At 34.1% G+C, this 22,408-nt stretch overlaps 2 protein-coding genes across 2 annotated transcripts; one reads left to right on the top strand and one right to left on the bottom strand.

Annotated features, from left to right (window-relative positions):
- The first annotated feature begins 18,863 nt into the window (after positions 1-18,863).
- Positions 18,864-20,432, top strand: LOC131602446 (uncharacterized). The gene is made up of 2 exons (XM_058874565.1): positions 18,864-19,455; positions 20,243-20,432. Exons 1-2 carry the CDS (start codon positions 19,115-19,117, stop codon positions 20,286-20,288), a joined length of 387 nt encoding a protein of 128 aa, XP_058730548.1. The 5' UTR covers positions 18,864-19,114; the 3' UTR covers positions 20,289-20,432.
- Positions 20,433-20,622: 190 nt separating this feature from the next.
- LOC131605401 (organic cation/carnitine transporter 4-like) lies at positions 20,623-21,381 on the bottom strand. The gene has a single exon (XM_058877759.1). The coding sequence runs from the start codon at positions 21,379-21,381 to the stop codon at positions 20,623-20,625; it is 759 nt and encodes a 252-aa protein (XP_058733742.1).
- Positions 21,382-22,408: the final 1,027 nt, after the last annotated feature.

The following is a 22,408-nucleotide window of genomic DNA, read 5'->3' as shown; positions in this document are numbered from 1 at the left end:
CAAGGCAACAGGCAACAGGCAACAGAGAGGTTACCCCAGAAGTGTGCGTGTGTGCACCAATCACGTGATCAGTATTCAGATATTTATCTTATAGTTAAGTGATTCTAGATTCAATTCAAAGTTATCACTCCTTAAAATTGCTAACCACATCAATTAATAATTAAAGCAATAACGGGAGAGGGAAATTGAAACCAGCGGAGGGAGAGGGAAATTGAAACCAGCGGAATAATAAACAATTACGTCTAACATAAGTAATAATTAGGGTTTAGGGTTACCGACTATGCGAAGCTTTGGTGTTTGGCAAACCCTGAAAAAGTGGAAAAATGGCAAACAGAAATAGGGTGAGTGCATTATCGGTTCGGAGGTAAACAAAGCTAACCCTAAAAAATAAAAAGATAAAGAAAATAAAATAAATAAATAAAAGGCACTTAGCTTTGAATTTGATCTGATATGGTTGGCGGGAAGCCCTCGGGGTTAACCCTGAAAAATGGAAAAGCAAAGGCAAAAAGAAAGTGTGAGTGTATGCGAGTTCAAAACCAGGTTTAAAGGATAAAATAAAATAAATATGAATTTTTTTAAAGTAATTAAGTAATTAATATAATTTAAATAAGAGAAATCATTTATTATAAATAAATAAGCAAATAAATAAGAGTAAATATATATATATATATATATATATATATATATATATATATATATATATATATATATATATATATATATATATATATATATATATATATATATATATATATATATATATATATATATATATATATGAAAAATAGTTTAAGTAATATAAATAAAATAAATATTTTAAAAGAAATAAGATGTATATTATTTAAGAAAGTAATTAAAATAAAATAATTATTATTATAAAAAAGGTTTCTTGAAACTAATATACAAAGTTTTTATATAAAAAAAATAAAAAAAGAAAAAGGAAGCAACACATATATTGACAAAAATAAAAGGATTATGTAATTAATAAAAAAAATAGAAAAAAAAACTTAGCTATAATCCAGTGTGGCGCGCGAGGAGGGTGCATGGTGGACTGCAGGGCTCTGGTGCGTGGGATCGATCTAAGATTACATCCAATGGCTGCGATGGCGAGGGAGTACGGTAGCGCGTACGTCTTAACGCGTTGGATCTGGCATCATCCCATAACTTTTGCGCGCCAAGGATTTTTGAATCGAGCCAATAGGACTGCGCCACGCAGTCATCTCCTTCCTTGGGAATTTTCAGATGCGTTTTTACAGCGCTTTTTATTGAAACGCTATAAAAGCCTATGCTTTCCACACCTGCAAAATAACGAATGGCCCCAAACCAACAAAAAAATTCTTCGCGAATACACGAAACGAATCGTCTGGTCTTTGCGAATCTGATCATGGCCTTGGTTAATCCTAATTTTACGTATGCTAAAAAAACCCAATTTGGAGCTTCACACCCTAGCATGGCAAGTCATTCATAACAGCATAATAATGTCCCAAACTTTCCAGGATTGATCAACACAATATAATAAACACAACTATGCAATTGGCTTTGAGTATAAATGCACGAATTTATGGAATCGATTCAAATTAAAGTTAGACAAACCTTGAACGATTGGAGAGGATTCTTGGTGCCTTAGGGCTCAAAAGTGATTGAGAATCGTTCAATGATGCTCAGGGAACGAATTGGGATCAATCAAATGCCTTGAATCTCTTTGTAATAAAGAATTGAAGTTTGAGTTTTCTTGAATTCTCTTGACTCGGGTTAGGGTTCTCTTGAGGCTGCCAAACGTGACCTAGGGATCTGGAAGGCTTGTGTTTATATAGTGGAACAGTTTAGGTTAACAAATTTGAGAGAAATCCACTTGAATCTTTGATTGGTAATTTTGCAAATTTGATTGAAATTTGATTTATATTCTTTCTAATTTTGGCCTTGAATGATCCAATCTCTCTCCATTTACCATGTGCACGCAATTTGATTGAGTTTTGGAGTAAATATAGATTGGATTTGATACCAAACAAATTTCTTTCAAATCTTTTTGATTTTCTTTAATTTTATTGAACTTTTAATGAATAAAAAAATTCTATAAAATTAATTTAAACCAAATAAATTCGTGGCCAATGATTTATGGGCCCCTAATATCATAAGGAAGAAGTTTGGATCTCAAAAATATGGGCCCAATTGCAAAAGGTTTCAAGTTTTCTTCACATTTTCCCTCCAAAATAGTCCAACTTTGACAAGGTCAATTTCTCTCAATTTTTGAGGTATGAGGGTGTTTTAAGACTTTTTGGAAACCTTAGAGAGTCCTCTAACCAGTGTCTTTGGTCTCATATCAAAATTATTTTCCATACTCCTTATATGTCCTTTTGAAAATAATGTCTTTTGGTTGACTTTCGAAAAGGACCTGTAATGTTTTGGTCCATATCTCTCAAATGAAGCATTTTTAGACTTGGCATGTGAGAGACAAAGTTGTAGAGAATCAATTTTCCTTCAAGATGAGCTTTGGATGGAAAATTTTGGATGTTCCATGTGAAAGTTATGGCTGGTCAAAGTTAAGTTGACTTTTCCAATACAAAACCCTAATTTAGAAACTTTTTGATTTGTTGATTTTTGATCTTTCCCTAATGAACCATGATCAATTCTTGATCAAATGGTGAATGATACTTCAATATGAGGATCTTGACAAAAAATCAGGAGTTTTGACTTTACTTTGACCATAGTTGACTTTTAGGTTAACCTAGTCGACTGTTGACTTTTTGAACAATTGAGTGACCAATCTTTTGAGATGAGACTTGATATTTGTCATGGAGATGATGTGAGATATATTGAGCCATATGAGATGCCGTGGAGCCATTGATTCACTGTTTTTCCTTTTAACAAACCAAACCCTAGTTCTCTGATCTTTGCTTAGGAGAGTGTGTCTAGGAGCTTTAGGTATTGATTTGAATTTGAGCAAGAGAAATAGTATGGGCAAATTTTGGGGTATGACAGAGACAAAGAACAATGACAACCACAATAAAAGGCCTTCAGCAATAATAACTAATAAAATAATGAATTAACTTGATAAAAAAGATAAAAGAAGGCGAAAAACACAAAATTTATTTACCCAGTTCAATCAAATGATCTACGTATGAAACATAATTGCATTATTGTAATGTATTATGCTTATTTTGGTTAAAGAAATAATAATGTTCTACTAAAATATCTCTTTTCTTTGTGACTGTAAAAGGTAATGATGAGTCTAGAGTAAAATCGATGAATTTAAAGCCTCAGCACAAAGACTCAAGGGTGCTACCACAAATGTCACAGGAGTATGAATAAAGCATTTAAAACCCATATTACAAAGCACTCACACAAATAAAGTTGGAAAAACTGACCCACCCCTTCTTAGTAGCTAGACACCGACTTCTGTTTCAAAGTTTATTAGTGGTTCGATATCTCAACTCTCTGATGATGGTGATCAACTTGAAGGCATATTAAGCCTCATCAAACTAGAAGATTTAAGGTTCTCATGTAATGCAAAAGTCGAAGATAACGATGACAAAACTTGAAACTTCAAAGTGATGAAAGAGAGAAAGTGTGAAAGCTCGCATGGTTGTGTTTGCTTGAGTGATCGGTGTCTGTAAGAGACAGGGGTATTTCTGTAAATACGAAGGAAAAACCACACACACCTAAAAACCTTGGAGAATCCTTTCTTATTTTGGCAAAACCACCTGAATTCTTTTTAAGGTCTAGTCAATAAGGTAAGGTCTAGCTAATGTTCGGCTCAACCTGAATAATTCTCTGGTGTCTTCTATATAACCCTTATCTTTTAATTTTTGCTATTTACTTTATCACTTTTACTTTTCTGTCGCTTTTTATTCTAATATTAAAACACTAACATATTTTGGTTCTTAAATAAGAAAAACTCAAAATTAATTGCAGACTTGAATACCACAACTCACCCTTTTTCCTGTGCTTGGAATCATTTATCCACCATGACCCACATCAAGAAAAGACCTTTCGAGGTTACCTTCGCGAGCGAAAATCGAAGTGGTCACCGAAATTTTAGTATCTACCTTGACATCTAAAGTATCTTCCTTTGTTTTTCGATTCATGGTGGCTACCATTTCAATTAGTCAAGAAGATAACCTGTTGCAAAAGAATGCGATGACAAAAAACCCAAAGGTAACGATCAATGAAGCCTTAGAGCTATTTCCGAAGATCCTGCGACATCTTACAAAAAGGAAGAAAGTAAGAACTACTGACGGTCTAGATTTTGTAATATCTTACAGAAAGGAAGTTAGCATTACCCACGGTCCAAATTTTCTTAAAAAGATACTCAAGTACTCTAGTCCCCAAAGGTCATCACGATGAAACAAATGGAAAAACATCAAGAGCACGAAGCACATTTAAGGAGCAAGTGCTTCCCCATGACAATGACCGAAAAAAGAAGGAAAGCACGTCAAAGTCCTCACCCTTTAGAGCAGGGGCAAGGTCTTGGAGGGAAACTATTTTGGACCGTCCATAGAACCTAATAACAACGACTTAAATAGAAAAATAACTCACTGAGTCAAACAACTGATAAATGCACTATCCTGGGCAAGAAAGCAGATAATCTCAACCCAAAAATCAATCGATCAAATTCCCGCATCTCACAGATAAATTAGCGAACTGTTATAGTCACCTTACTATATAAAGGGTTAATGCATCATTTCTCAAGTAATTCAAATTTAAATCTCATTCACTTTCCATCGTAATGAAAGCTCGGGTCCACCATTAAAACCCACATTCATCCATCGTTTATTAATTAATTTGAATTCATGCACAAAGCATATATCAAAACATAAATAATTTTATCTTCAAATCACTTTTAACAAAAAAATAAATAAATAAATTTTATACCTTTAATTTATTACTGCAAAAACAAAAGCATAGTCACTTCAGTTTCTTCCTATCCTCATTTTCAATAGAGTTATGCCCAAACTCTAAAGGAGGGTTTCTTCCTATCCTCATTTTCAATGTTTGTTCCCTAAGTTACTTGTCTTCCTCGGTTTTCCGTGTCCTTTCATCGTTTAACAAGTGTTAAATCCAACAATTATTAACACTTAACACAAGGACCAAAACTATTAAAGCCCCATGAAAGCAATTCTAAATGGACCAATAATGTAAAATAGTAACACCCTCTCGCCCAAGTAACACGAAACACATTTAATCTATGCCAACGACACTTACCAAAACTGGATATTTTTCATTCCAACTACTAGGTGTCACCAAATTTGGACAAAGAAAATCGTTATTAAATGCGTTTTCGTTTCATAGCGGCTTCAACTTTATCTGAATGTAAGACAAAATTTTATTGTGCAAGACATGTCAATGTTCTTCCCGGAGACGTGGACAAGGGATGAAAGAAACAAGAGACAAAGAAAGGTGCAGCATATATGTGTGTTGTGGCAGGAAATAGATTCTAGTATTACATGTTAGCTATTTAATTGTTGCGTCTTTGACAGGGAAATGATAATGAGAATGGAATCGCAGGTCAAGTATGAAGAGATATCGTCTTAAATTCTGTTGTCTATTTGTGTGGAGAGTCATTTTAGCTAAAGGAATTCATTATGTAATCTTCACAAAGAGATGTGAAGCTAAGAATAGTCAGCCGACTCAGCCCTAATGAATAATATTTGAACTTTAAATTATTTTATAAATAAAAATTGCATAAATGAGTTAATGAAGGAAATATATATAAAAAAATTAACAAAAATAAGATGAGTGAAACCAAGTCCATCATTATGAAACCATCCTTTGCGCAAATAAAAAAAATATTCTCACCAAATCTCATGTTAAATGTAAAATCTTGCTTGTTATACCATCAATATAATTATTATCTTCACATAAGTGTGAGACCGATTTGGATTCTCGACAGCTAGAATAGTTGCAGCCAATTTTGCAACAGCATAATAATGCAATATTTTATTTTACAAATTTATCAATACTAATTTTATATAAAAAAAATATTGTTTAATATATTTAAATTTCAAAATATTTTTACTAGAATTCAAAATTAAATATTAATTTTAAAATAATAAAATATATTAAGTAAAAAACAACAGTATTTTTTTTTATTAAAAATGTGTTTGGTTGGTACTCGACACATATTAGTATTTTATGATCTCATGCATTTTCAATAAATATTAAGTAAATAATATGAATGAGAAAAATTTAAAAACAGGAAAAATATTTTAATAAAAAGATACTAAATAAAATTGGGTAGCTATAATATATTAATCAATAATTTATTTTTTCTATAAAGCTAATGAGTAAATTTGTAATAAAAATTAAATAACATTATAAATAAATAATATTTAACCAATTACATTTTAAATAAATAATAAAAAAGATAAGAAGAAAAATGAATAAATAAATTAGGAAGAATATTTTAATAAAAATATATTAAATAAAACTGAATAGTTATGATATATTAATCAATAATTTTAATTTTAAAAAATTAGTTATGAATAAATTTGTAAAATAAAAAATTGCATTGCAAATCAATAATATTTTATTAATTCATTATAGGTAATAATAATTAAAGAAATAAAAGATAACTTTAGAATATAAATGATTGGATTTCAAATTCAATAATTTTAACCACTCCAATGGTTATTATGTTGTTGCAAAAATGGCTGCTTATATCCGAGAATTCAAATTTGTGTGAGACATATTTTTCATTTGGATATTGTTCTGGGCCGACCAAGTGCTAAAATGATTAAGACTCAATGCATCTCAAATTCACTCTACTTGATCTAAGGTATAAAATCATTTTACATCCATAGAGCAATGTACATTTTGTGATTTCCACTTTTCACTATACTCATCTTGAATCTTGATCTGACTTGGGCGTTGGAGTGCTAACCATACAGGTCCACCCCGTATCACCATAACGGAGATCAACACCATTGTTTCAAGGTCATCAATTCTTCAATCACATCCATTTCTTGTTCTTGAACGGAACAATGACGCCATATGTGGAAAATAACTTTTGATTTCTGCGATTTCCACGAATTCGCGTTCACTTTCCAACTCCATTATTTGCAACCTTCTCAGATCGCAAAATCAAGAGCGTTCAAAAGAGAACACTGATATATATCGTAGTCGATTCAATCAATCATCATTTCAAATAATATTCATTGGATTTTAGGTCTTTGATTCCCTCTAGAACTCCACAAAGTAACAAAAGAAAGGATCCTATATATAGATCCAGGTCTACACTAGAGACTAAATGCAATTTCCATGAAGATCATGTCGAAAGTTTACGATCCATCTTCCGATCTAATATCACATGCACTTTCCATCGCTAGCGTAGTACTCATCATGCCAATGTCAAAGATACATCGAGTTCATAATTAACGTTGGACACAAATCAATTATCAGGGCACCTTTTGTAGGTACCAAATGATCTCTGACTGGTGGACGAGCCTTCCTCAGATCAAATTAGATGTTTTCCTCATCGCTTTGTCCATTCCTTACTAGGAGGGTCGGCCTGGGGGTATCACATAGGGAATAGAGACGTCCAGAAAGTGTAGAAGTTCCACCGGGGCCGGGGTCCATATGAGGTGGCTCGTAAAAAGAATCCCTTGAGCGGCATCACCCAGCCTAAATAAGCTGACAATCAAATCCTTGTGGTCGGCCCAAAAAAAGTGAACAAGACTCGTCGACTATAAGCTCGGAGAAAAGGCACCCAAGATTTTGGCTGTGCAGAAATTGGTCGGCAACTACTAGATTTTCCACTCAAAAGCAAAGACTAGACAGAAATAACGATCTAAGCCCCAACAAGAGGTCTAGGAGGCAGGTCTCTCAAGGAATTTTGTCCACACCCGACCATTCTCCTGGGTCCAAGGGGAGCTGACCATAAGGCCGAATCTCTTATAGCCATATTACCAGCCACCTGTTGACAACTTAAGGTAAATACCCACTCTGGTGTAAGACAGGAGCCAATATTTTTTGTCCCGGTAGTCAAAATACACATCACCGAGGCATTCAACTAAGGAAGCTCCAGGGCCCTAAAGTTTCAACGGCCGTCCATAAACTATGTCCTCTATGAAGCGGGGCACAGATAAAACAAGATATTGTGATGTCTTGTTCGATCGAAAGAGATACCGTAAAAAAGAGAAGTGCACCCCAAAGGCCTGAGGGAGGTCAAGTACCCAAGACTCTAGACATCTTCCTCCCACAATGGGGTTACTTTTGAAGGTCTATTTATCTTGCCAATCCATTATTTCTTTGTAAGGAATTCAGCTCATTATGAATGTAAATATTCGTACATTTTCCTTTTCTTCTATTGCGTGCTTCCTTGTCTCTCTTTCTTTTATAACACTTAAAGAGAGGGATAGCAAAGACTAAATGCATTTCTGCATATCTGATACGGAATTAAATGCATTCCTCACATGACTGCATACTCGATACATACTAAATGCATTTAAGCATATCTGATACGCATTCCTCGCGTGACTGCGTACCTGATATAGATTAAACATATGTCTGTGTATCTGATACGACTTAAATGCATTCCTCACATGACTTCTAATGTGATACATACTACTTCTGAAGCGGCAAGCAAAAAAGTTTTAAAAATATTTATCAGGAAAATTATCATCTCCACATAAATTAGTGGTACTAAATTGCCATTTGATAAGTCTCGCGTTTATGAATTTGATTTTGAATTAGTTAAATTAAAAATGTATGAACAAGAAAATAAATGTATTCTTTGGAGAGGAGAAACTTATCAAGCATGAATTTAAACTACTCGTCACAAACTTAAACCTATCGATCAAATGCACTGAACCTACAATACTCGTCATTACCATTACGTATCTCTCACATCATCGTTCATATCTGAAGCACCAACGAGACGTATCACAACCGAGGTTATCTCTAATGCAAAGTTGTGAGAATATCCGTATTCTCGCGTCGGCGATCTCTCGCGCGCAACTCGAAAACGGAAGCATTAAGCTCCAATACCTACAATGATTATTAGCTCTAAATCTATCTCTAGAATATAGAAACTAATAGATATTCATCCCTAATCAATATTTGTGAGGTATATATCTATAACAACCCAAATCCAAACATAAAGCAAAAAGATTAAGGGAGACAACAATAACGATTTGTAAAGTAAGTTTTATTCAACACCATGAGCGATAAATATACATATGTTCAGAGAAAATATACAAAAAACCCAACAAAAGAGAAATACACAAAGAGGAAGAGAGATAAACCAAACATCTCGCGGGTTGTCGGCTCAGATTGATGAGAAATTCACCTCTGATCATCCATATGCAAGACCCAATGTTGTTTTCTAAGCTAATCTATCAAAGAATGTTGGGTGATGGAAGTGGGAGCAAAAAATCTCCAAACTATAACCTGAAAATATGTGTTTTTTTCCCCTTTTAATGAGTTTCAAAACCGCCCAGATGGCGCTTAGCGCGCTAAGTCCGCTTAGTCTACTAAATAGAAACTTGAAATCTTATTTTGGCCATAACTTGAGAACCGTAACTCCGATTTGTACCCGGTTCGAAGAATTGGAAAGCTTATTCAATGCTCTATACAAAAATGACTAAATATAAATGAAATTTATGATTTTTATCATATTTGTTTTGAGCTTTATTCGTTGATGAATTGCTCAAAATCGCACGTTTGAAGCGGTGTCTTCGACACTTTATTGCTCATGCTCCAAATACGCATCAATACCTACAAAATCAATAGAAAATTAGCAAACGATACAATATTTATCGAACGATTATTTACACAAAATTCGGGGTTTTATTATAAAAATCACAAGAACAAAGTCAATAAGTGCCACAAAACAATTGCGAAAATAACATTATTTTGGCACTTATCAACTGCGTAGGTGGCGCACCCCCTTAGGATCTCGTTAGTTTAAGGGGGTTAGGGGGTAGATCTCAGAGACGTACACCTCAATCTGAGCCAAGCCTCGGGAGCACGGACGGGGATCCTACCCTTGTGTGGAAAATGATCATCAAGTCACAGTGCAATACAAATATACGACCACAACATTCCGGTTTCGCAGGTCCCAAGCTAATTGCTAAATACAGGGAACAAATGTAGCAACCAAATATTGTGGTTTACATTATCGATGTGCTAAGTCGCCAATCCCAAAGGTATGTTGGAGCACATCAATTACTTAGCTGCAATAAAACATACAACAATTAGGGTTATCGAAGCCAAAGCAGGTGGTATGTTAGCGCCATGTGTTATTCGAGGCAACCTAACTTTGCATTGTAGAGTAAAAGAGAAAGCCTCAAAGTTACAACAGTTCTTGAACAACCAAAATTTTCATCAAAACGATAATGATAAAATGAAGCCAAACACAAAGCTCTGTTGGACTTGAGACTTCACACACAAGAGGGGGGTGAATTGTGTGGTTTGGAAAAACTTGGTTTTGAATTTTTTTGGAAAATTAACTTAAATCAGAGTTTTAAAAACATTTTCAAATATTAAGCAGCGGAAAATAAATAGCATAAAGTAAAAGATAAGGGAAGAAGGAGGACATAGAAAATTATAGAGGTTCGGTCAAAACTAAAGGACCCACTCATCTCCCTAAGACTTGGTCTTGAGAGTTTCCAGTAATACTTGAGAGGTTTTAGTATGAAAGACGATGGATAAGGTTGATCTTCAACCAAATATTACAAGAATGACTATGGTTGATCTCCAACCAAATATTACAAGACGATGGATATAGACGTTTGCATCTTTTCTCCAATAAATTGTTAAGAGTGAACTGGCCATTCTTCCTTCCCACCTGCGAATTGAAGCGGTTAGTCTCCTTTCTACAAACACGGGCCTTGTAGCGGTTATTATTCAAGTTTCAAATATATGAGCTCAGATTTGGTTTAACATGATAACATAATAACCTCTGAGATTTTAACCGGGCTAATCTCAAAAAAAGGAAGATTTTTAATATCGACTAATCTTCAACCAATCTTAGTTTTACCGGCTAATCAAGAATCAAGGAAAATTATCAAAGCTAGATAATCTTTAATTTATATAGGAATTGATCACATAATCCCCAACCAAAGCTTTTATCAGGTTTAGCTTCACATATTTTATCCCTAAATGGATTGTATTCAACCAAGGTGTTTATACAACATTTCTTTGGTGAACTTTACAATTCTACCTTCCATTATTACATTGATATGCTCACTCAGAAAACATTTTTCTCATACAATGATTTGGCTATAACATCTAATGAAAGAAAGTTAAACAAAACTTTAGGGGAGAGAGAGAGAGAGAGAGAGAGAGAGAGAGAGAGAGAGAGAGAGAGAGAGAATGAGACAGGGAAGTGTCAAAACACGTTTATGGATGTTTTGAAATGAGAAATGAGGTTTATATTTATGGGCAAGAGGAATGCCCAAAACAGAATTATCGCTTAATTATTTTAATCGTTGTCTAATCGATTAGCACCTTGGCCTAATCGATTAGATGATAAGAAACAGTCGTTGTTGGTCATTCAAAAAGGAAAGGGGATCTTGCTAGTTGTTGCACATCATTGAGGCACTGTCTAAATAGCTAGGGGCTTAAGTTTGAACTGATCTAATCGATTAGCATAAAGGCCTAATCAATTAGATTGATCAATTATTTCCCTTTAGCAATTCCCGCTGCTCCTAAGTCACCTAACACAACTTAAAGACACTTTTGAAAGTGTCTTCTCTTGGTTAAGGTGTTTGAAAAAAGGATTTACTGTGTGTATGTGCTTATAGCTATATACTTTTACGGAAAAACCATTTTCTTTTACAAAAGGTCACTTACTTACTAACTTAGAAGATTAACTCCTACTACAATCCCTTTGCCAAATATTATCTTATGTGTTAACAATGCTTGAGATCTTTTGAGGCTTTAGATAAATCACTTTGTTTTCCATCTTAAATTCATCACAACCATATACCTTTAATTTGTATCTATACAGGTTTAAGTATTATGCTTGACTTAACATTAGTTGTCTTTATGGTTAACTTTATGATTGACCTTTATTGATGATTTTACAATTATCTTTATAGTTGTCATTATAATTGTCAACATCGTTGTCATCATCAAAACACAATACATTGGTTAAAGATATATTATATGCAAAACAAGGTTCCATAAGCTCAAGGCTAAATAATACCCAAATCAGTAAGGTAAAACCATTTTCATAAGTATTAATAATTGTTACACCCATGATGCAAAAGCCCGAAGAGCATTGTATGAAATAAATAATACAAAGAGAAAAGGAAAAAAATAAGTGGGATCCTCAACCGAGAATAAGGCATCGGGATTGTTGGAACATTATGTCTATATTCCAATATAGGGAGATGAATTAAAAAAAATTCATTAAGTCAAGTCCCACATTGTATGTTAGTTGGAAAAATTCCTTAGTCCCACATCGCTTAGATTATAAATCTTGGCTACTTTATTTCATTATATAAGGAAGTCACTTGTTTCATTTCAAAACACACCAAAAACTTATTTTGAGTTTTTCCTTCCTCATTCTCATAACTCTGCGTCTTTCGAATTGTCGAAGCGCCAACTTCTCCCCCTTTCTTTCTACTTGTTGAATTTTTCGAGTACTTTCTTGAATTCTCCTTAGATAATAATGTTAATTTCTCCTCGTTTGAGTTGAGAAATTATCAAGTCTAATTTTTTCTTGGATTCTCTTTAGAGAATTATTGAAATTTCTCTTGGTTTGAGAAATTACTACGATTGGTCGTTATACCAGATACTAAGATGGTATGTATACCATATTTGAATGGTCTCAGTACCATCTAAGGGTGTATTTCTGGACCGATTATCTACCGTGCAAGTAGTAATCGTATAGTATAGAACTGGGCTGTTTTATCCTGGAGGCGTCGTGGTTATTAAGAGTTGCTTTGCATAATTTGGACAATATCGCGAAATGTCTTAAAGAAAGCGTACCGATCCGCGACTCGACCCGGTAATTTCTTCGGTGGCAAATTTGTTAAAATCGTAATCCAATAATTTTAAGACGTTTCGAATTGCCATGGCTACTGAAGAAATTATTGGCGGATACTTTCTTTGACAAACCGTTCATGTTTGAGAGATGTCACTTCAAATGTTGGCAACAAATGATGATTTTCTTCTTAATGTTGAAAAAGATAGCTAACATTTTGACCGAGGACATTTTGTTGCTCCTTTTGGATCAACCGAACAAAATAACGGTAAGAAATATGAGGATCAAAAGGAACATGTAATAGTGTTGAAGCTGAATCTGTTGCACAGGTTAAAGCGGACAATTTACAGCTTAGGAAAGAAATCACCTTATAGAAAGAATGATTATAACATTCTGAATGGAATCACAAATAATCTGTATGACTATTACAGTAACTGTGATACTTCAAAATATGTTTAAGAGGCTCTGAAAAACAAGTATGACATTGAAGAAGCTGAAGAACAGAAGAATGATTTTAGCAGCTACGTGAAGTACCAGATGGTAGTTGAAAGGTCCATAGAAACTCAAAGTCACGAACTTCAAAAGATTGCTCATAAGGTATGTATTTATAAGAAATTAGAATTTCTTTTATTATTGACAAACTGCCCCTAGTTTGAAAGTTTTTAAGAATTATGTTTTGTTACAAAATAAAATAATTTTTTTTGAGAGACTGATTATTCTCATTAAAGAAGAATATCAGAGACATGATTAAATAGAAAAGTCTTGGTTGTTTTAAACAAAAAAAAAAAAAGAAATTCGGTGTGGTTCTGAAGCCATATTGCAAACCATTAAAGAATTAGAACTGCAATATTGAGAACCGAATTAAGAATGGGAACCCTTCTATGGACCTAGTTGCTCCAATTAGACAACAACCACCACCTCAAAGAAATGACGTTATTTTCCTTTTGTTTCAATTGTGGAAAACTAAGTCATATGGCTAAGAAATGTATCTTGTAATGCTTGAACTTAGTGTAGCCCGTAATGCACGGGTTAACCTGGCTAATGAAAAATTTATTCATATGATCATTGAAATCAACATGGTTGATAGATCTGATTGTTGGTGGATAAACACAGGCGTCTCTCGTCGTGTTTGTTATGATCGTGTTATGTTTAAAACATGCACGAATACTAAAGATAAGAAAGTGTTGTTGGGAGATATCCACACCACTAATGTTGTCGATATTGGAGAAGTGGAACAAGGTCCACCTGTGAAAAGACTTCAATTTTGAAGGATGTCATGTATGCTCTTGAGATTAAAAAGAATCATGTTTATGTTTTTTTTCCTTCTTCTAAATAAGACAAGATTTAGTCAGTTTATTGGGGTAGTTTTGTACACCATCATCAGAAAGAATGATATTTTTGTGAATGAAATTGATAAGTTTTTAAAATTTGTAAAGAATTTTAAAATAATTCAGTAATAATTTGTAGTGATAGGTAATATGTATGATTCTAGTTTATTTAATAATTTTTATAAACATGGAACTGTACATGAAACGAATGCTCCATATTCCCCTAAAATAAATGGTAAAGCAGAAAGAAAGAATATAACTTTTACTGAACTTGTTATTGCAATTATGATGAATTCTGGTGCTGCACCTCACTAGTGGGGGGAATTTTATTGACTGTTTGTTATGTCCTGAATAGAGTTCCCAAGTCAAAAAGTAATATCTATCCTTATGAGATATTAAAGAAAAGACAACCAAACTTGTCTTATTTGAGAACTTGGGGATGTCTAGCTTATGTCAGAATTCTGGCCAAAACGAGTTAAACTCGCTAGTAGAGCATATGAATGTGTACTCATCGGGTATGCAGCAAACAGTAAGGCATATAGGTTTTATGACCTAAATGCAAAAGTGATCATATAATCAAATGATGTTGATTTCTATGAAGACAAATTTCCCTTCAAATCGAGAAATAGTGGGGGCACTCAATCGAGTCACATTCCTGTGATAAGAAGCACAGAAAGCAACAACAATGTAGAAACAAAACTTCGACAAAGTAAAAGAGTAAGAGTTTCTAAATACTATGAGCCTGATTATGCTGCCTATAGTATAGAAGAAGATCTAATAAATCTTCAAGAAGCACTGTCATCTATGGATGCAGACTTATGGCAATAAGCTATTAATGATGAGATAGATTCTCCGGAATCTAACAAGACCTGGCACTTAGTAGACTTGGTTCTTGGTTGCAAACCACTCGGTTGTAAATGGGTTTTGAAAAAGAAACTAAAACCTGATGGAACTATTGATAAATACAAGGCTCGCCTTGTAGCCAAGTGTTTTAGACAACGAGAAAATGTAGATTTCTTCGATACCTTTTCTCTAGTCACTAGAATAACATCCATTAGGGTACTTATTTCAATTGCTGCTATTTATAATTTAATAGTACACCAAATGGATGTTAAAACTGCTTTGTTAAACAGTGACTTAAAAGAAGAAATCTATATGGAACAACTAGAAGGGTTTGTGATCCATGGACAAGAAAATAAGGTCTGTAAGTTAGACAAATCTCTGTATGGATTAGAGCAAGCTCCTAAACAATGGCATGAAAAGTTTGATAACTTAATGATATTTAATGAGTATAAAGTGAATGAAAGTGACAAATGCGTTTATTACAAATCTGATAATCGCATTTGCACTATCATATGTCTATACGTAGACTATCTACTCATATTTGGATCAAACATTCACGCCGTTAATGCTATGAAATCATTGTTGTGCAACAACTTTGATATGAAAGACCTCGGAGAAGCGAGTGCGATTCTTGGCATCAAGATCACAAAATCTGAACGAGGAATTTCTTTGGATCAATCACATTACGTGGAAAAGATCTTAAAGAAATATAAATACTTTGATTGTAAACCTGTATGCACACCATATGATCCAAGTGTGAAACTATTTAAGAACACTGGTGAAAGTGTGAGACAAACTAAATATGCGAGCATCATTGGCAGCCTTTGATATGCCACTGATTGTATTAGACCCGACATTGTATATGTCGTAGGATTGTTAAGCACATTTACGAGTAGACCGAGTAACGAGCACTAATAAGCTATTGAGCGAGTCATGAGATACCTTAAAAGGACCATAGAACTCGGCCTACCTTATCAGAAATTTCTTGTTGTACTTGAAGGATACAGTGATGCAGATTGGAATACCTTGTCAGGTGATTCCAAAGCTAGTAGTGGCTATGTATTCAACATAGTTAGAGGAGCTGTATCTTGGAAATTAAAGAAACAGACTATCCTGGCTCATTCCACGATGGAGTCTGAAATGATAGCATTAGCAAATGCTAGTGAAGAAGCAAGTTGGTTAAGATGCTTGCTAGTTGAGATTCCCTTATGGGAAAAACCAATGCCAGTTGTGTTGATCCACTGCGATAGTACCGCGGCTATTGCAAAAATTGAGAACCGTTATTATAATGGTAAAAGACGTCAAATAAGAAGAAAGCACAACACCTTTAGAGATTGTATCCCTAAAGGAGCTGTAAGAGTGGATCATGTACGCACTGATGAAAACTTAGCAAATCCTTTGACGAAAGGATTAACTAGAGAGAAAGTCCATAATACATCTAAAAAGATGGGACTAATGCCTATACAGAAATGAGTTGCTCATGATGGTAACCCAACCTAAATGACTGGAGATCCCAAGAAATAGGTTCAATGGGTAATAACAAGTTGTGAGTAATATGAGGCGATCATGCTAGAGTAAATAAAAGAAGCATGAATCCTGAAGTAATAAGAGGATGAGATAATAGAAACTCTTAATGAGATCTATACTTTGTATGAGGGAGTACCTAGGCTACATGAGTACTCTTAATAGACTCACCTATGTGATTGTGGAACTGAGGCCGATTCCTATGGAATTTTGAGGCAGAATTCCTAGAGCCTTCACTAAACCGGGATACACGTGCATGGCCATTAAAAGCACGGGCTATTAAGAATACACCTTAAGAAAAGGTTGTGTGCGAGTTTGATGTCTGAGATAGAGTTCAAGACAATAGTGTCACTCTTGTTGAATCGGAATCCTACTGGCTACGCAAAGGTTCAAGTCGTAAACACCTCTGTTTATGCACAATCTTAGAAATGTCTAACGTTATTTCTGAAACACTTTTTTAATTTCAAGTGGGGGATTGTTGGAACATTATGTCTATATTCCAATATAGGGAGATGAATTGAAAAAAAATCATTAAGTCAAGTCCCACATTGTATGTTAGTTGGAAAAATTCCTTAGTCCCACATCGCTTAGATTATAAATCTTGGCTACTTTATTTCATTATATAAGGATGTCACTTGTTTCATTCCAAAACACACCAAAAACTTATTTTGAGTTTTTCCTTCCTCATTCTCATAACTCTGCGTCTTTCGAATTGTCGAAGCGCCAACTTTTCCCCCTTTCTTTCTATTCGTTGAATTTTCCGAGTACTTTCTTGAATTCTCCTTAGAGAATAATGTTAATTTCTCCTCGTTTGAGTTGAGAAATTATCAAGTCTAATTTTTTCTTGGATTCTCTTTAGAGAATTATTGAAATTTCTCTTGGTTTGAGAAATTACTACGACTGGTCGTTATACCAGATACTAAGATGGTATGTATACCATATTTGAATGGTCTCAGTACCATCTGAGGGTGTATTTCTGGACCGATTATCTACCGTGCAAGTAGTAATCGTATAGTATAGAACTGGGCTGTTTTATCCTAGAGGCGTCGTGGTTATTAAGAGCTGCTTTGCATAATTTGGGCAGTACCGCGAAACGTCTGAAAGAAAACGTACCGATCCGCGACTCGACCCGGTAATTTCTTCGGTGGCAAATTTGTTAAAATCGTAATCCAACAGGACAAAACCTGCTCGCTTGCTCTATGACCTGATCACGAACACAGTGCACGCTCTGCATAGTCCATTGAAGGGAACTACCTAGCGTCTTCTTTAGACGAATCAATCCATTTCAATGCCCATTCAACTTTCTTAGCAATGCAAGAAATAGTTTTAGTGACATGAAACAAACGATTCTTCTCAGTTTTACCACCAATATACGTTTCAATAAGGTTACTATACATCTTAGAATGAATATTCTCTATTGCGATCTGGAATCCGTAGAAAGCACATGCTTCTGAAATGATTCTTATGAGAGATCGACTTCTTCTGCTATCTGAAAAAAAGCTTATGCTTTTTTATCATTTCTCAAATTTTATAGTTATTGAATTGGGAACATACAAAAGTGATTTGGGTTTGGTGTTAGGAGTAGTTCTTCTAAAAAAGCATGCATCGTTTATAAATATTGCAATGTTGTTGAAGTTTTTTTTGAGATTTTAATAAAGATTAGTGAATATGATAACGAAGGTAAAGATTAATAAAAGGAAGACGATAAAAAATATGAAAATATATATAATATCATTTCTATATTTTAATTTTTTAAAACTTAATCATAATTGTTAATTAATAATTATTAATTTATTATATAAAAAATTTAAAATCTTTTTTAAATATTTTAAAGCATAATCCTTTATAATATTATTAAATAATATTATAAATATTGATTAATAATATTTTTTTATTTTTTATTCCGATTAATATTACCACAACATTAAAAATTATTTTTTATCCTTTTTATTACTATCACATGTGCAAAAGAGAAGAAGGGGCAAAGAAATCTCAAAAGAAGTAGAGTCGAGGAAAAAAAATTAAATTTAATAATTGCCCATTAAAACACGATAATATTTTTGAGTAAATTAAATATAAATTTAATAATTTCTGAAAAAGGCCCACTGAACTGGGCAAGTAGTTGCGAGAACAACGTGGCAATATTGTTAATAAACACAAGATGGCAGGCTATATGAACAAAAAAGAAAACGGATAACGACAAATAATGATCAATGTGATACACTATCTCTACCTATATTGCGTGCGTCTCTCTCGTCCTCTATAAAAATAGCCACCAGTTATTCCCAAAGAAAACCCCGAATTTCCCATACAAATTCCCCATCAATTTTCTCTCTCATAACCTCCAACTCCAATCCTTCAATGGAACTTGTTTCCGTTCCCTCCTCCCTCCACCGCCGAACCACCTTGTAGTATAGTTTCGAATTCCCTCCCCTCTTTCCGTTTCCTTCTCATCCAAATTCCAATATACACCAAAGAGGAAAGCCGGATGAGGTATTTATTGGAGTTCGTTTCTTGTTGCGCTACGCCGATGATACGCGAGCGGGAAACTTCGGTGCCTGTGGAGGATGACGGTAGGTTGCTGGTTCCGGCGCCGGTAGTTTCTGCTACAGCTTCCACTTCTTCTAACCGTCGGTATCGTAAGAAGCATAAAAAGAGTGGCTCGCAGGATTGGAAGCCTTCGTTGGGACCGATCTCGGAAGATCTCGTTGTTCAGCCGAAAGGTACGGTGGCTTGTGCGGGTTGTGCGGGAAAGGAGGTTAAGAAGAAGACGATTCCCCGTGGTGCTGGTAAGGTGCATCACCGGAGCTACAGCGACAGTTATCACGGGTCAGTTAAAAGAAATAACGTTGAATTTCTTTAATATCTTCATTTTAAAGAAATTTTTAACAAAATTCAAGATTATTACTGTAATCTATTCATGCACATAACAATTTTTTTTCAACGTGAATAGATTATATTATAACTGTGTGATCATTAATTATTTCTGATTTTAATTATAACTATTTATGAAATCATATGATTAGTTGTAATTTAGTCACATTTTTATGCATTTTAAACTAAAAGTATATCAAAATTATATTTGGAAATCTTATGTTAAAAAATGGTGTGACAACTATTAAGAAAGATATAATGGATGAAAGAAAATATGATATGGACCAGTGCATCTTATAATAGTACAAAACACTGGCTATTTTGAAAGTGATTATATAAAAATAAATAAATGAATAAATAAAATATAAGTAGATATATATATTCTTATTGCTTCAACAATGCATTATTTTGCTTATTCATTATGCAGTTGACTTATTATAAGAAATTATACACGAGTTTGTTTCAGCAAAAATTAATAAATAAAAATAACACAAAATTTTTAGTTAATAATATCAAGTTAATGATTAGATCATGTATGAATGAAGATTTGATTAGAAAATAATAATTTCGACAAAATAAAATTTTTAAATTTGATTTGTCATTTGTTAAGTGGAGCATCATTGGTCAATCTAATATTGAATAGTGTTATATGTATGAAAATGAAATAATGTGTAAACTATATGAATGATTTGTTGGAATGTATTTGTCATTAACTGACTTGATTTTTGGTATTAAATTGCAGGCCTATGATTATGCCAGCATTCTCTGCATCGCCATTCATGTTTTGAAATTTTAAATGTGATGTGTAATGTATATATATTAAATGCTAGTAGAGTGTGCTACAGGTAAAAAAAATTGCTAAGGGGCACCCACCTTGACCTTGTAATTAAATTAAAGTAATCATCTATCACTTTTTCTTCTAAATCAACAAATCATTGCATCATAACATTATTTTCAAATTTTCCCATGATAAACCTTTTTTAATAGTATTCCCCTTCTGCAAAATAACAGTATTACAATAACTTCCATTCCAAGAAAAGATGAACGTGTAAAATTAAAACAAAAAATGAAACCAAATTATGGTAAAGTAAAGAAAAATAGACCTATAATTGCAAGTATTCCTCATACTGTAGTGTTATCATCAGTGTCAAAAAAATTTTCCATGTCCGCCTCCATTCCAGTTAGTGTATCATAGAGTGGTTGGTTTAGCGTCTCTGGCAAACAAAATGCAAAAAGACCACCAACGATTCCACATAGAGCGAATAAAGCAAATGGCCATGATCCACCCAAAACGACGATAACGGGGGCCAATATTGCACCCAGTTGTGCTGCCTGTGTAGCACTTCCAAGTGCAGCATTTCTAACAACAGTTGGAAACAACTCTGCGGTGTAAATAAAGAGCAAATTATAAGTCCCTGCCATCCCAAATATTCCTAAAATTCCACATACCATTTTCACTCCTTTCCATATTCCCTTATTTGTCATCAAACTCCCAACAAAACAGAAAAATCCACTGAACCACAATGTCCCTATTGTTAATGGCTTCCTTCCTAACTTATCCAACAACATCGCCGTTATCATGAATGCTGGCATCTCTGCCACTGAGTTGAGTATTACGTTGAGGTAAAGGTTTGTTTCGAGGTTTACTACGTTTAGGCTTAGACCATAGTATACCACTGAGCATAACAAGTTGATGATTATTGCTAAAACCAATCGTGTCCTTGTTATTGGTGAACGGATCACGTCCACGAGAGAGCCTGACACTGCATCTTTGTCATCTGTAGTGCTATGAAACGACGATGATAATGATGATTCTTCGTCGAGTGCGAGAGAAACTTTGTCTGAAAGTTCGTTGCCATTAGAGGTGGCTATATTGGACATGATTTTCATAGCTTCTTGTCATACCCCAATTTTTGACCCTAAGATCACACATCATTTGCATACCAATCATCAATCAAGAAATTTAAACCTAGATCTCTGCTTGCAATGTTGTGCTCAATTCATCTGCAAAGGAATCATCGAGCACCCATGTTTTAGTTTGTGTATATTGTTTTACTAACCAAAATACCAAAAATATTGCCTTGTGCTCTTGTATGTTTGTGTTTTGTAGGTACCAAGTCAAAATACCCATCAAAGGAGCATTTTTCAACATTTTCACTGTGCAAATCGATTTGCATAAGGTGTAAATCGATTTACACAACTGTTTCTGCACTAGATTTGCTTCTGCCATCAGTGCAAATCGATTTGCATAAGACAGCAATCGATTTGCATAACTGTTTTTGCCCCAGATTTTGCCTTTTTTCAGCCATGTAAATAGATTTGCATAATGTGCAAATCGATTGCACCAGCACGAATTTGGAAAAATGAAGGCAAATTTCAGCTTTTTGAAGTGTTGACATCATTTGCAAGCATGGGAAGCATGACTTGGTTCTTACATTTGATTTCCTACATCATCTAATCATGTACCCTCATGTGATTGCATCAAGACCATTGGATTTCATTTTTGGCTCCAAATCACTTTTCCAAGCCTAATTCTATTTTCCAATCCTAACTCCAAGCCACAAAATTTCCCAAGCCTAAGTGCTATAAATTGAGGCACTCCCCTCTTCATTTTTCAAGCTTTGATAGCCAAGAAACTTATTGCAAATTCTCTCCTCACCTCTTCCAAACCCATCACTCAAAGCTCTTTCTCTTCCACACAAATTAGTGAGTCACATCTTGAACCTCACTAATTTAGAGCTAAACCTCAACATAAACACTACTTTTCTTCATCAATTGTGATAGATCAAGGCTTGTGGTTGTGTGTTCTTGAAGAAGATTCAAAGTTTGTGAAAGATTTGGTAAAATTCTAGATCCAATCCATAATTCAAGATGTGATCCATTGTTGTTTATGCTTGATGCACCTTTG

Source organism: Vicia villosa, linkage group LG5, assembly GCF_029867415.1.
Source record: "Vicia villosa cultivar HV-30 ecotype Madison, WI linkage group LG5, Vvil1.0, whole genome shotgun sequence".
Classification (NCBI taxonomy): Eukaryota; Viridiplantae; Streptophyta; class Magnoliopsida; order Fabales; family Fabaceae; genus Vicia; species Vicia villosa.
This window is presented reverse-complemented; position numbering and strand designations above follow the sequence as displayed.

Bases quoted from the DNA above. Each gene is read 5' to 3' on its own strand.
- LOC131602446 (XM_058874565.1), top strand. From the start codon at position 19,115: ATGAGGTATTTATTGGAGTTCGTTTCTTGTTGCGCTACGCCGATGATA. The intron at 19,456-20,242 runs GTCAGTTAAAAG...ATTAAATTGCAG, and splicing joins TACAGCGACAGTTATCACGG to GCCTATGATTATGCCAGCAT.
- LOC131605401 (XM_058877759.1), bottom strand. From the start codon at position 21,381: ATGTCCAATATAGCCACCTCTAATGGCAACGAACTTTCAGACAAAGTT.